This window comes from Lontra canadensis, unplaced genomic scaffold (assembly GCF_010015895.1).
Source record: "Lontra canadensis isolate GAN:19392208 unplaced genomic scaffold, GSC_riverotter_1.0 scaffold80, whole genome shotgun sequence".
Lineage (NCBI taxonomy): Eukaryota > Metazoa > Chordata > Mammalia > Carnivora > Mustelidae > Lontra > Lontra canadensis.
Window position 1 is genome coordinate 8,827,371 of NW_022631074.1, and position 14,898 is coordinate 8,842,268.

General features: G+C 33.3%; 1 protein-coding gene across 5 annotated transcripts in view; it reads left to right on the forward strand.

The window, feature by feature from the left end:
• EPHA6 (EPH receptor A6) overlaps positions 1–14,898 on the forward strand; it is an 835,383-nt gene that overhangs the window by 434,518 nt on the left and 385,967 nt on the right. Inside the window, exon 6 of one of the 5 annotated variants that reach the window (XM_032882244.1) lies at positions 208–302. The exons of the other annotated variants lie outside the window; for them this stretch is intronic. Coding sequence (XP_032738135.1) covers positions 208–302 — 95 coding nt within the window. Of the gene's footprint in view, positions 1–207; positions 303–14,898 lie in introns of those variants that run through there. 5 annotated transcript variants of the gene reach the window in all.

Here is a 14,898-nt window from a genome sequence, read left to right on the forward strand (position 1 = left end):
GCAAGATGAAACTCTCATATACTGTTGATGGAATTAAGTGTTAAACGGTTTAAAAAACATGTTAAAAATTACCAAAAAAGTAGAAAAAATAAATTAAAGACATAAATATTTAACAAAAGAAGAATGGTTTAATAAATTATGAACACTTTTGAAATAAATTATTATGTGCTGCAGATGAAGAAAAATTTTCCCTTCTTCCCTTTCTAGGTTCTTTGGCTGGTGTAATAACTAAATTGACACAACACAGATTAACAGGAAAGAAACATGATAAATTTTATTCTGTATGTATGGAAGCCCTTTAAAAATGTGAAACTCAAAGAAGTGACTAAAGCCAGAAGATTTATTATACCTTTTAGATAAAGAAGCAATGAATTTGTGAAGACTTGGCAAGACAAAGGGGTTTGGACTTGGGATAGTAAATGGTAAACAAGTAACAAGTTTTGTCCATATATCCTTCTAGGCCCTGAACTCCCTCTCTGGTCATAAGAATGGATTCCACCCTCCTAATACAGGGAGGGTACCTTTCACGTGGGAGATTCATCTTCTGCTTTCAACAGAGACAAAGGAGGTTCGGAATAGCCTTCTTGCACCAGCTATTTCTCAAGTACCTTTACTTCAAAATAAACAATATACCAAAATTACCTATTTTGGGGCACTCTTTTCCCTTTCATACCGAAGTCCCAAGTTTACCAAGAGGTAGAAGCACTGTATTTTGTATCATTGTCTCCCTCCCATGTCCTGTTGGCTAAATGAAACAAAGTATATAAGAAAGAAATGGTAGTTATTTATTCATGTTGTTCAAATAACAGAAAACTAAGTAAACTAAGGGTTTTAATTCATAAATTTAGCTATCTATTTTTATAATATAATTTTGGACTTCTATTATTTTAATTATCTTTTATTAAAACACTTCCCCCCTGAAATTTGAGTATCATTAAATTCACTGCTAATTTCAGAATCCAATATTACATGGACCATAATTTGAATATTGGTTGCCTAGGCATTTTCAATAGGAGTGTAACTTTTAGAAAAGTCTAAAAATAGTGATTGAATTAAAAAGCATAAATATTTAGATTGACTTTGCAATTAGAAAAAAACATAAATACTCAAAAATAATTTGAAGAATAATGAAAATATTTAGCGAAAATCATTATTCATATTGATTCTCCTACAAATGCTGCCAACTTTGTTTCTACTTCTCTAGTTCTAGAATATAAAAGGGGGGCCCAAGAATATGTTGAGAAAGACTCTCCCAGGGGATTACTTTTATCATTTTTTCACTTGCAGGTTTAAAAATCTTTTTACGTTCCTGAGATCTCTTTCTTTGCTTAAAGCATATTAGCAGTCTTGCCAAAAAATTAATGATACATGTAATCTTGGCTTGCTATAGGATATATTGTTGCATTTGTATTTTTTCATGCTACAAAAGAATATACTTATAAAGCAAGTCAGATTTGCCTTAGATGACACAATTATAAGCAACTCCATTTACCTTAATGACAGATATGCTTTCAAAGCTTCATAGCATAACTGAATTAGGTCGTCTAACTATAGCCAAAACAAGGCAGAAATGCTTCAAGACTGACTGTTTTGTTCAGTCTTCCCAACCACTTTTTTTCTTCCTAAACATTTAAACTCAGTAGCAGAGTTGCCAAGTTAGAGTAGAGAATCTTCATGATACTCTCCAGTGCAGTGTCTATGAAGAAGGTCTCCAATGTAGACTCAGAATGTTTTTTCTTCTAATTTTCTAACTTCTTTACTCATGGACAAGTATGTAATAGTACAAACACATGCAGTAAATATAATTGCATGACAGAAAGCCTATAGACCATTCCTTAAATTCTCAGAGTCAAAAAGTAATCTATGGCTAATGCTTTAATTTTCCCAAACCCTATGGTTGTCTAAGAGCAGGAGCCATTGAGGATTCAAAGGGTGTATATAGCCCTTCCAGAGCATATCTCATATTTGGGAATCTAGGCACTCATTAATCCTCTCAACTGTGACAGTTAGAGAATAATGGCCAGATGATGGGTCATCAAGGACTAAATTGACTAATACACTTTACGTCCAAACTGGGACATTTCTGAAGTGATAGAGGAAGCTCTTTATAATCATATCATTCACCAGGCATTATCTTGAATTGTTTCAGGCAAGCCTAGCTATAGACAGATATATCAATGAAATGAATGATCTTCTAGATTGACATATTTCTGAATGTACAACCATACCAAACCTATAGTTCCTCTCCTGAATTTATTATGTACTAAATATTTTACTGTGTTTTTTGTGTGACTTCTGCTTTTAAATCCTTTAATAGTTTTAAAGATACAAAAAGTCCTCCAAAATTTCTCTTAAAATTTATACAATATTTGTTTTGGTACAATTTAAATTAAACCAATTAATGTAAATATGTTCATAAGTTTTCATAAATAGCGGGAAACCAATGGCTACTTCTTAAAGGATGTTCATTAAGTATCATTTCATTCCTTTTCTTATTTTGATTTCTCATACATTTTTTAAAACAAATAGAGTGAAAATTAAAATCAGAGTTTAGACCCAATGGCTGCTACTTTCCTTTATCCTATTTAATGTTACAAATTATTTTATATGAAAGAATAACACTGCATTGAATTTAGGATTAGTAATTTTATTCTGCAGCACTAAACATAAAGGTATGTCCAGGATAAAGGGTACCCATCAATTGGTAATTTAGCATATATATGCAGTTCTTTAATTTTTACAAAAGGGATCCCTACAAATATGTTTTAAAGTTCATAAATTGAACAGTGCCTTATAAGTGAATAAAGGGATTCCCGGAGAGCTGCATATATTATAAAATATTGAACTGTTTTTCTAAAGACATGGTTTCCATGAGTCCAGTCAAATCCAAAGAACTAAATGAAAAATCTTCACAGGTTACCAGAAGATGACAGGAGAAAATCCCAAGAACTTCTCTAATGCCTTTCAGTTCAGGTACCTCTACTTTTCAGTGGCCTATCACTATGGCCAAACACATTGTCAGGCAGCCCAGATCCTAATCACCAAATGGAGGGCTCTAGTACTCACTCAGCTCATGAGGTATGGGTACAGAAAGTCTATATTCTTTTTGCCATGGGAAGGGCCTCCACGTGATTTTTTGAGTACTCCCACTTACAAGTCTATCAGCAGATAAGAGTACTTGGTTATCCTCTACAAATCCTGAATGAGGAGGCACTTGGGTGGCTCAGTTGGTTAAGCGTTGGACTCTTGGTTTTTGGCTCAGGTCACATCAGAGTCTTGAAATCAAACCAGCATCAGGCTCTGTGCTCAGCTTGGAATCTGCTTGAATTCTTTCCGCCTTCCCGTCGTCCTGTTCCTCTGCTCCTCCCCCTGCTCATGTTCACTTGTTCTCTCTCTCTTTCTCTTTCTCAAATAAAATCTTTTTACTAATGTGCTGAATGAGAATGGACAGTTGAGCAGAGGGAAAAGGATTGGTAGAGTGGTCACCCACTAAGGTCATGCAATCATGGATTTCCCAAGACCTGACTGCCAAGGGTTCCTGATGGGAGAAAATGCGGGTTGAGTCATAAAACTTGGAAAAGCAACAGAGAATCCTCAGCTTGCTTGGAGTCAAGGATATGGTATTTTACTAGACACTCTCAGAAAACTACTAATTTGTACAGTAAAGTCTAAAAGTATTCTTTTCCTCTACCTTGGTGGCCACCCAGTCTTTGGTCCTAGCACCCATCCATAGGAATTACGTATCAGATAATCAGAAAAAGACAAATTTAATTCAACAAAGTTTTATTCCCAATGCTAAGTAGATACCCTAACAAATGGAAAATATGAGTGACTTCCAGGTTAAATTTGTTTTATTCTAACCCTAGAAAAGATTACAATTACTAATTAAACAGTGTGGTACAGAAATATTAAAATAAGCACAAGTTGCTAGTTTGTTGTTAATTCTTCATGAACAGTTTAACAATAAGCCATTTTTCTTCTTTGATAAGGAAATATGAATGATTCTAAAGTGACTGAGTTTTAAAGCACCATAATAATCTATATTACATATACATAATTTCTCAGTGGATCTTTTTTAGACATTTTAGAATGTCTGTTACAGAGTCAAGTCAAAAAAAGAACACAAAAATCACAGAGTAAAAAAAAAAGAATATTCTAGTTTTGCTATGACCTTCAGTGTATTCTAAAAAAAATTGTTTGTAAAGAGGAATATGTTATTTTTAATCTATTGATATTATTTATGATTTATTAGCAATGTTCTCACTGTGAGTGTTAGAAAAAATTATTTTTTAAACGGCATCTTATTAGAACTCTCTTACCAAAAGTGTACTATTGTCTAAAGAGAAGAAGTCACTCTAACAAGTGTGACTCGGGGAAAAAATGAGCCATCATAAACATCTTTTGAGTGCTGTCAGATTGCTCAAGTGAAGAGAATAGGAAACCTATAAACTAAAGCAGGTCAGAGCAGGGAAAGTGCAAATTAAAATCAGGTAAGGCTTAAGCAAAATGAAAGAGAACTTTACAAGAAAGTCCAAATCTAGTTACACAATACATCACAGGCAGGAAGCCAAGCAGAGAATCAATGAAAACTGGTTATGATCAAGGTGGATTCAAGGATGGAAGAAGATAGCAAAGAGTAAATGTTTGACGTTGATTTTTACTGAGGACATGAATGACATTTTCACTCCCAAATTTTCTTTAGAAGAAAGGTCAGAGATATTAGATCAAACACTATCCAATTCATAGGTGTTATTAATCCTATTAAAGAGTAATGAATAAATTATATGCTCCCAAGCATTTTGAAGTAAATTTAAAGATGAAATTGTGAAAGTGTTGGTCTAAATATTAGGAAAGTAGCTTAACTGCTGGATTTCCTTACCTGTAAATTAAGGGTTGATAATAGTGTCCCCCTTGAAGGATTGTTGTGAAGATTACATACAATGACATAAGTAAAATTCTCAGAAGAGTCCCTGGCATGTTTTAAGTGTTTAAATAACATTATTATTTTTGTTAGTTAGCAAACCAAAAAAATATTAAAATATATAAGGGATTATTAAGAAAATAAGAGGTGAAATACAATAAACATGAGAAGAGTCACAATATGTGGATCATATTGCATAGCCTTTCCTCTGCAATCTGCATGACCTTTTCTCAAGGCACCTTATTTTTCTGCACTTGTTTTGTTTATTTATAAAATTAAGAGATTGAACTAGAATATCTCTTTGGTCCCTTCTAGCAAATTTATAATTGTTAGGACCTTACACATCAATAATCTTAACATTTTTATAGAGTTATATTCCTAAACTATTTTAGTATTGATATTTTGCTTATGTATTTCTTCTTAAGATTGTAAATTTCATACATTGTACAAACATGAAAGCAAGTTCCAATACCAAAATTTTCTGAGTGTCACTCTCAAAGCAAGTCTTGAGTTAGTTCTCTGTCACTCTCTGATACATAATTTTGAGCATATTGAACATGTCCCACAAGACAAGAAATATGAATGCACTTCCCCCTCTCAAACAATACAAACAATAAACCTAACATGATGTAGTCCAGATCTATAGTCCAGTTATTCCTCTAAATACTAGAGAAATGTTGGTTATTAGTGTATTTTTATCTACATAATTCAGCTACTTGGCAATTTCTGCACCTTTTAAAATTAAGCAAACCTTCTTATCAGGGTTGTTTGTAAAGAAACAAAAGTGGCTTTGAGTTACTTAAGCTACATAGGGATCTCACAGAAATTAAGAAAAATGATAGAAATATGAATCTAGGAAAGGATTAAAAAGTAAAGCAGTCTGGGATCTAGGAAACTTAGGCGTTCCTCAGAGCATTATTAAGACCAATAAGCTCCAACCACATTTGTTCTTCATCACTCCTATCAGGTTCAAATAAGCAAAATGAAGACACTGATGTTCCTAGAATGTGCATGGGGCAAAAACAGAGGCATTTGGCATACTACCCCAACAACTCCACACACAGTGATGGGAACAGGTATCCCGAGGGAAGATGAAAGCTGGACCAGAGAAGTTAGATATCATCACATGATGGGGGTTTGGGGCATGACTTATAAAAAAGGAAGAAGAGTTTTATTTTCAGCTTGTAAAGATAAGATCTAAATTATAATCATTAATTCTGAAAGTGTTTGTGTTGTTTATAGGTGTGTGTGTTGTCAGGTTGCTGCTTTATTAGAATTATCTCTTTAAATACAATTATCTACAACTTCTCTTGGATCAAAGAAGTTTATCTGCCAAAGAAAAGGATGGATCACATTTTAATTCTTATTTTATTTTACATAAATTTTTATTTTTATTTGCATTTCTCTTAAGTAGAGTTTTATTTACATTTCTCTTAAGTAAATGTAGACATTTTTCATTCTGTTAAGGGAGAACAAATTTTTAATCTCCTTAATTAAATATGCCTATTGCAATCAATCTCTTACTCTGATTTCAATGATTTTCACCCTATACTATAGAAAATTGCATAGAATACCCAAAAAGAAGCCCAAAGAGACTAAAGTTGTAAGCCAAATGAAATAAACTGAGGTTGTAATAATAACATTATTAACATCATTATGATTATGAGTTAGATTTACCCAGTGCTTTCTATGGGCCAGATACTATTCTAAAGGCTTTATATACATTAATACATGTGATCTTTACAACCTGCCTTAGTGTGGTAATAGTTATTACCCTAATTTTATAGATGAACAAATTAAGGCAAAAGGGAGTCCTTAGGGTCTGACAAGAACTAGGTGGCACACTCAAAGGGAGTCAGCTAAAAAGGATTTAATGAAGGAACAGTTTATAGAAGGGTAGAAAAGTTTAAGAGAATGGATGGGGTTGGTAAAGTCTGGAGCACTAACACAGAAGGGAACTATTGCCTTTGGGAGCCTGAAGGAGAAAGAGGAAGGAACTATGTTCCTGAAGGAGCTGTAACCCTGTAACTGTAGGGAAATGCAGCCACCAAAAGTCAGTGGAGGGTCAAGAAAGGAGCAAGTATCATCTCTTTCACTTACTTGTGGAGCTTAAGGAATAACACAGAAGACACTGGGAGATGGAGAGGAGAAGTGAGATGGAGGAAATCGGAGGGGGAGACAAACCATGAGAGACTGTGGACTCAGAAACAAACTGAGGGTTTCAGAGGGGAGGGAGGTGGGGGTTGGGTGAGCCTGGTGGTGGGTATTATGGAGGAAACGTATTGCATGGAGCACTGGGTGTGGTGAATAAACAATGAATTTTGGAACACTGAAAAGAAATAAAATAAAATGGGGGGAAAAAGGAGCAAATGGGAACAAATATTCCAGATTGACTGGTAGCTTAGATGTTGTAGTTCATATGGATTAGCTTTCTGGAGCATCTAACAGGGCATAGATGAGTGAAGAAAGGATACGGTGAAATCAACCTAACCAGCACATCTTAATTACTTGACCTGAGTCATGAAGCTGGTGAGTGTGGATGTAGGGATTAAGTTGGTGTTCTGATAAATTAATCTGCCATGGTAGCCACCCGCATCAGGACTATTGGGACAGTTTGCTCAAAAAAAAAAAGCACCCCTATCAACTCATACTTGTTCTAAGATATGGCCAGCCACAGAAAACCCTCACTTCTAACATAGAACAATCCTTCCTCTTTGGAAATATGCTCAAACTTGCTTATTTATACCCTTGTAGCCAAAGACTACCAAATGTTCCTGAAGACCAAGGAACTTACAAAATTCTCACTTTAATAGAGTGCTTGCCAGTCAGAGATTATCTCAGAATTTTCTTTTTTTTTTAAGATTTTTTTTTTTAAGATTTTTTTTTTTTTTTTTGACAGATCACAAGTAGGCAGAGGCAGGCAGAGAGAGACAGGAGGAGGAGCAGAGAGCCCGATGCGGGACTCGATCCCAGGACCCTGAGATCATGACCTGAGCCGAAGGCAGAGGCTTAACCACTGAGCCACCCAGGCGTCCCGAATTTTCTCTTTTTATTCTATAGCAGTATTCTAACACTTTTGAAGCCTTGCTGAAATACAGCAAATAGGTTCACTTACTAAAAATTTATTAATAAATAGCCTTTGTTAATTGTATATCCAACTTAGTTTTATCTTTGACAATTCTTAATATAATATTTTATTATTTCTCTAGAATACTGCTGCTACAGAACTAATAATTAGAGCAAAGGTATGGGTACATACTCCACTGGCCATATTGGGATAAATCTGAATATCAAAATAGGTCAGTAACAGATGATCACCTATTGAATAAAATAATTGATGAAGTTATACTGACCATAAAAGTAAACAAACAGGCACATAACTAAAATAAGTGAGTAAAAAAATAAATAAATAAATAAAAGGAAAGGGAAACTTACATTGTAGAATGTCTTCTAATAGAAGATATGAAGGACTTAAAAATCACCATTTTCCAATCATCATAGCAAAACTATATTCAGGCTTGAATTATCAATGAATATTGAATCTGGAGGATAGAAGTGATTTGATGAGGAATGAGATATTTATAAATGTTCAAAGAATATTCTCCCAAATTCTTAATTAAAAAATGAAAAATTATAACCATAAACTGGATAAAACAGACAATACCTCAACAGAGTGATGAAAGTTGTCATCCCCGATCAGGGGTAAATGGATACTATGTGCCTTGGGATGTGAGAACTCGCCATCACTCTTGATATTGAGGTTTCAACACCATGTTTGTATTATTTCAGATAGCAATGCATTACCTAGATACATAACCAGAGGGAGTAATTAAGTAAAAATTGAGACCATTAAACTAAAGAAACTAGAAAAAAAAAAGAAAGAAAGAAAGAAAAATACACAAGGAAATAATTCGTAAAGACAAAGGCCAAAAAATACATTTGAAAACAGAAGAAGCCCTGACATGCATGAATCAATTCAATGCCTGATTTTTGAAGGAAAAAATAGAGACCAGTAACTTGCAAGTGAGTTTTCTTCTCAATACTGGAGATTAAATTGAAAGTTAAAAATTAAATTAAGGAAGTTAGCACAGAAAAAGAGGTTTTGTAAATTATCACTAACAGAGTGCATCATAATACATGTATCAAATTTGAAAACCTGGATGAAAATTATGATTTTCTAGGAAAACCAAATATCCTTTACAAGAGAGAAAGAAACTAAAAATAGACAAACTTGGATGAAACTGAAAATTTTATCAGAGGCCTGAGCAGGGTCAGATTTAGATGCATACCAAAGAATATTTGGTATATATATATATATATATATATATATATATATATATATATAATAAATAAACTTTTATAAGACTGTATGTCAAAGCATCAGGTTTCTTTTTTTTTTAAACATCAAGTTTCAATCCAAACAATCAACTAGAGACACAAACTAATTGAATTTAGTTGAATTTAGTTGAATATAATTTAAGACTATATTTCAAACCATAATCTTTACTTAGAAATGTAATAAATTCTATGATGTCATAATCCTACTCTTCTAATCCTAAAGAAGTTATTTCCAAAAATTCTTTGTATGTTTCTTTTACCCATTGCTTAACTCAAAGTATAGCATTTAATAGACAATTCATATTGAAATAATAAATCCCTAAATCAGAAATGTTTAGCCCTAATAATTTTTTAAATAAATCTATTTAATATTTACTCTTCATGGCATTGTACACCTATTTTGCATTAAGTAGAATGAATGCTTCTTCCCAAATGCATATTTAATCCTTATAGTTTAACTAACTTTTAAAATCTGTGCACTTTTGTTACTTTTGAATAAAAAAAATCTCTGCAAGTTTCACTTTAAAATTGATTTTCCTCCATTTTTCTGGGAAAAAAGGCTGTTAGTTTAAGAACTCCCATTTTTCTTGTAACCTTTAATCTTATTTTGAGAACATCTTCTCCCTTTAAATCTTTACATTTACTTTTTTATCTTAACCTATGAGCCAGTCCTATTTTGCATTTCCTCTCTCATTTCTTTTGTTTATACATTTTAATTGCATGCTCCAGTTAGTACCTCTACTCCTCTGCTAAATCAGCTTTTCTAAAAACAGCATCTTCCAAATATGTGACTGCTGACTCCTACACTAAGAAGGCACTCACTGCGAAATGCTTGTTCAGCAGTAGGGAGTAGAAGTAGAAGTGGAGTAACATGACATGAGAAGTAGAAGTGGAATAGCATGACATGAGAAGCAGTGGACTATCCCAGGTTGCACCCTATTGTTATAATAATAATTCATGACAGTTGCTATTAATTTGGGAGAAACAAATCCCTTAAGGCATTCACCAATAAATATAGATCTTTCAAATCCTTAATTTGCATACTAGCACAACAATTAGAGTGACAGGTATACAATAATTATATAATTAGTGTATTTTATTTTAACATTTTTATAGTTTCACTTAAATGATATTATGTGTAATAGTTTAGGAGAATCTTTTTTTGCCTTTTTAATTTTTTTTGATGTGTAATTAATGTAGTTTTATATTACTTTCACGTGTACACTGTTATTAAACAATTCTATACATTACTCAGTGCTCCTCAAGAAGTGTATATTCTTCATCACCTTTAACTATTTTATTCTTTTCCCCACCTATCTTTCCTCTGGCAACCGCCAATTTATTCTCTGTATTTAAGAGTCTGTTTATGTTTTTTTTCTTTGTTAGTTTATTACATTTCTTAAATTCTGGATATAAGTGGAATCATAAGGGTCTTTCTCTGACTGACTTATTTCACTTAGCATTATACCCTCCAGGTCTATCCATGTTGTTGCATATGGCAAGACTTCATTCTTTTTTATAGCTGAGTAATAATCCATTTAATACCACTTCTTCATCCATTCATCTGTGGAAGGACACTTGGGTTGCTTCCATATCTTGGCTATTTTAAATAATGCTACAGCAAACATAGAGGTACATATATCTTTTTGAATTAGTGTTTTCATATTCTTTGGGTAAATACCCAGTTGTGGAATTACTAGGTCATATGGTGATTCTATTTTTAAGTTTTTGAGGAACTTCCATACTGTTTTCCACAGTGACTGCACCAATTTGCCTTCCCACTAACAATACATGAGGGTTCCTTTTTTTCTCCACATCTTCATTGTTTATTTCTTGTGTTTTTTTATTTTAGCCATTCTGACAGATGTGAGGTGATAACTCCTTGTGATTTTGATTTGCATTTACCCGATAATTAGTAATGTTCAACTTTTCATGTGTGTTGGTCATCTGTATGTCTTCTTTGGAAAAGTGTCTATTCCTGCCTCTGCCTACTTTTTATATGGATTATTTGGAGGATTTTTTGGTGTTGAATTGTATAAGTTCTTTCTTTTCTTTTTTTTTTTTTTTTTAGATTTTATTTATTTATTTGACAGAGAGAGATCACAAGCAGGCAAAGAGGCAGGCAGAGAGAGAGGAGGAAGAAAGCTCCCTGCTGAACAGAGAGCCCGATGCGCGGCTCGATCCCAGGACCCCGAGATCACGACCTGAGCCGAAGGCAGCGGCCTAACCCACTGAGCCACCCAGGCACCCCTAAGTTCTTTCTTTATTTTTGGTATTAAACCCTTGTTAGATATATCACTTGCAAATAAATATCAATAGTTTGCATTTTGGGGGCACCTGCGTGCCTCAGTCGGTAAGTGTCTGCCTTTGGCTCAGGTCATGATCCCAGGGTCCTGGAATCGAGCCCCGCATCAGGCTTCTTGCTTGGCAGGAAGTCTGCTTCTCTCTCTCCCACTCCCCCTGCTCATGTTCCCTCTCGTTGTGTCTCTTTCTGTCAAATAAATAAATAAAATCTTTTTTAAAAAATAGTTTGCATTTTTGTTTCCTTGTTGATTTCCTTCACCATGCAAAAGCTTTTTATTTTTGTGTTCTTCAAGTAGTTTAATTTTACTTTTTTTTCATTACCTGAGGAGATGTATCTAGAGAAATGTTTCTATGGTCAATGTCAAAGAAATTATTGCCTATGTTTCCTTCTTGGAGTTTTATGGATTCACGGCTCACAGTCAGGTCTTTAATCCACTTTGAGTTTATTTTTGTGTATGGTATAAGAATGTGGTCCAAGGGGCGCTGGGTGGCTCAGTGGGTTAAAGCCTCTGCCTTCGGCTCAGGTCATGATCCCAGGGTCCTGTGGTCGAGCCCCGCATTGGGCTCTCTGCTCAGCGGGGAGCCTGCTTCCTCCTCTCTCTCTCTCTGCTTGCCTCTCGGCCTACTTGTGATCTCTCTCTGTCAAATAAATAAATAAAATCCTAAAAAGAATGTGGTCCAATTTCATCCTTTTGCATGTAGCTGTCCAATTTTCCCAGCACCATTTGTTGAAGAGAGTTGTTTTCCCAAATTTTTGACTATGTACCTGTCAAAAAATTTGTCTGACCTATGTGATATTGCCATCCAGTAAACCACTGCTGGTAGTCACTGATTTGGCCATACAGTTGAAATTTAAAACACAACCACTATTGATCTTTTAAATATAAACCTCAAAGACATCAGTGAAGGTTGAATATCTCAATGTTATCAAGTATTTAAATACACAAAAGTATGACTATAATTAAACGAGTGTAAGATATTGGGTATATAGAATATTTTGTTTCGGGTTTTTCTTGTTTATTTGTCATTATTTATAGCAGCAAAATGAGAAATGTAACTTCACTTTGTATTTGTAAAATATCTAATATGCTTATAAGACCAGATAGAGTAGAAAATTAAATATGCCTAGATTTCTACAATCAGCATACTTCATTATAATAATTCTAAAATATTAAACCAAATATTTAGGGACACCCTTTAAGAAGAATCTAACATGTACAATAAATTAACATAGCATTAAGTCATATGGTTAGTTGTAGCATTATTTTTAAAATATAAATCTTATTAATTATAAAACTTAAGAAAATTATTAGGAAAAATCTACAAGAGTATGAGATAAACTTGTCCAAATAAAAATACCAAATTCTTTCTCATAGGTCAACAATTTACTCACCTAAGTAAGCCTGTTTCATTCATCTTCTAAAATATTACCATCGAACAATATATTCCAATTGTTAGACATTCTAAAAATATTCCAAAAATATATTCATATACATTCATATACATACATGTGGGATAAAATGTATTCCAAAAATATATGCATATTAAAATGGTGATTAAAACACTTGAAAGAGTCACATTTCTACCTAATATTTGTGATCATTCTTCAATCAACAGCAGTATTTTTTTTTAAAGATTTTATTTATTTATATGAGAGAGAGAGAGTGAGAGAGTCCATGAGAGGGGAGAAGGTCAGAGAGAGAAGCAGACTCCCCATGGAGCTGGGAGCCCAATGCAGGACTCAATCCTGGGACAGGATCATGACCTGAGCTGAAGGCAGTCGCTTAACCAACTGAGCCACCCAGGAACCCAGTCAACAGCAGTATTAATGACTACTTTTTCTTTCTACTTAAGTTGATTTTTAGTTTTGATATCAATTTTTAAGTGAATATTTTGTCTAGTTCTAGATTTGAAAGTGCAAATACTATTTTTTATATTGTAATTGTATAAAATAAATGGGGTTAGAAGCAACAGATCACATAATACAAATGTGCAGCAAGGCAGCAAGAAAATATAGCAAATAGCAGTAGTTTGCTTTCCATGTCCATATCTTGAAATGGATTAAGTAAGGTAGCATACTGTATATTGCCATGACAACAGCATCTTGACCTATTTATATTTTAGCATTTTTGTCTCCTTTTAACATCTTAATAAATGACTTGCATAATTATTTTAAAGCAGTTTAAACACAACTATTTTCTATTTTCTTTCTTTCCCAAATCCCTTGAAAGATTTTGTATCAAACATAATGCCAGATCTGCCCTATCTGATAGTGCAGAGTCTACCAGAGCATTTAATTTTCATTCCTGTCATTGTCTCCTGAATTTGTCCTAGCAATGAGAATCTCAAACCTAGGGATGCATTGTGATCAAGTTTTATGGCTAATTTCTATAAGGAATGACAAGGTTAAGACTTCCACAAATCAATCTTAGTATGGCTATGACTGCACTTCCTGTGAGCACAAGCAAGTGTTAGATAACAATTATCACTGTGCTGAAGGAATCACATGGCATTTTGTTTCACTCTTAGTTGCTTGTTTCTAGCATAGAGGAAGAACCTAGTAAATAATTAATTACAGTGTGAAAGCTACTACCTCACTTGACAATTTCTTTTAAAAATAAACTATACTCTTGGGTTCTTCTTAAATAGCTTTCTTATCCTTGACACACATATAAATTGTCTATAATGTGCTTGGAATGCATGATTTAATCCCAGTTACTAAATATATAAAACAAATACATTTCTGTTCTTCAAAGATAAAATAAAAATTATTAGTCAGTATTAGTATTAGTATTAGTATTAGTTAGTATTTGTTATTTAGTAATAAATGTGACCATTACTCACAATAATTCACTCATATATTAAAATATTTTAGGATTGATCTGCTTCTAAACCCTATTTTCCACCAAAGCTCAATAAATACAGTGTAACCATTAAAACATTTTTTCTGAATGTTCAGAAAGAAAAAAAAAATCACACATGAACTCCTAATAAAAAGGTGGAATCTGATTAGGAATCTGAAATTTAAATTCTTACTTCATTTTAGGCTTCCGATTAACTTGGGAAAAGTACTGCATTTTTTTCTACTCAGTCTGATTTTGAAGTAGTTATATGCATTTATTTAATATGCATTTTAAAACATTGCCAGCTGATGATCTTATAAATTTTTTCTCAATGCTTGAGAATATAATATTTCTTGAAACAAAATTTTACAGATTTGGGGTTTATTATTATTAACACAGAAATTTAATTGTATATCTACCAAACTTTAGTTTCTTTTAAAATCTTTATAATTATCCTTTGACTGAATAATTTTCTATTGTTGATGTGTGAGT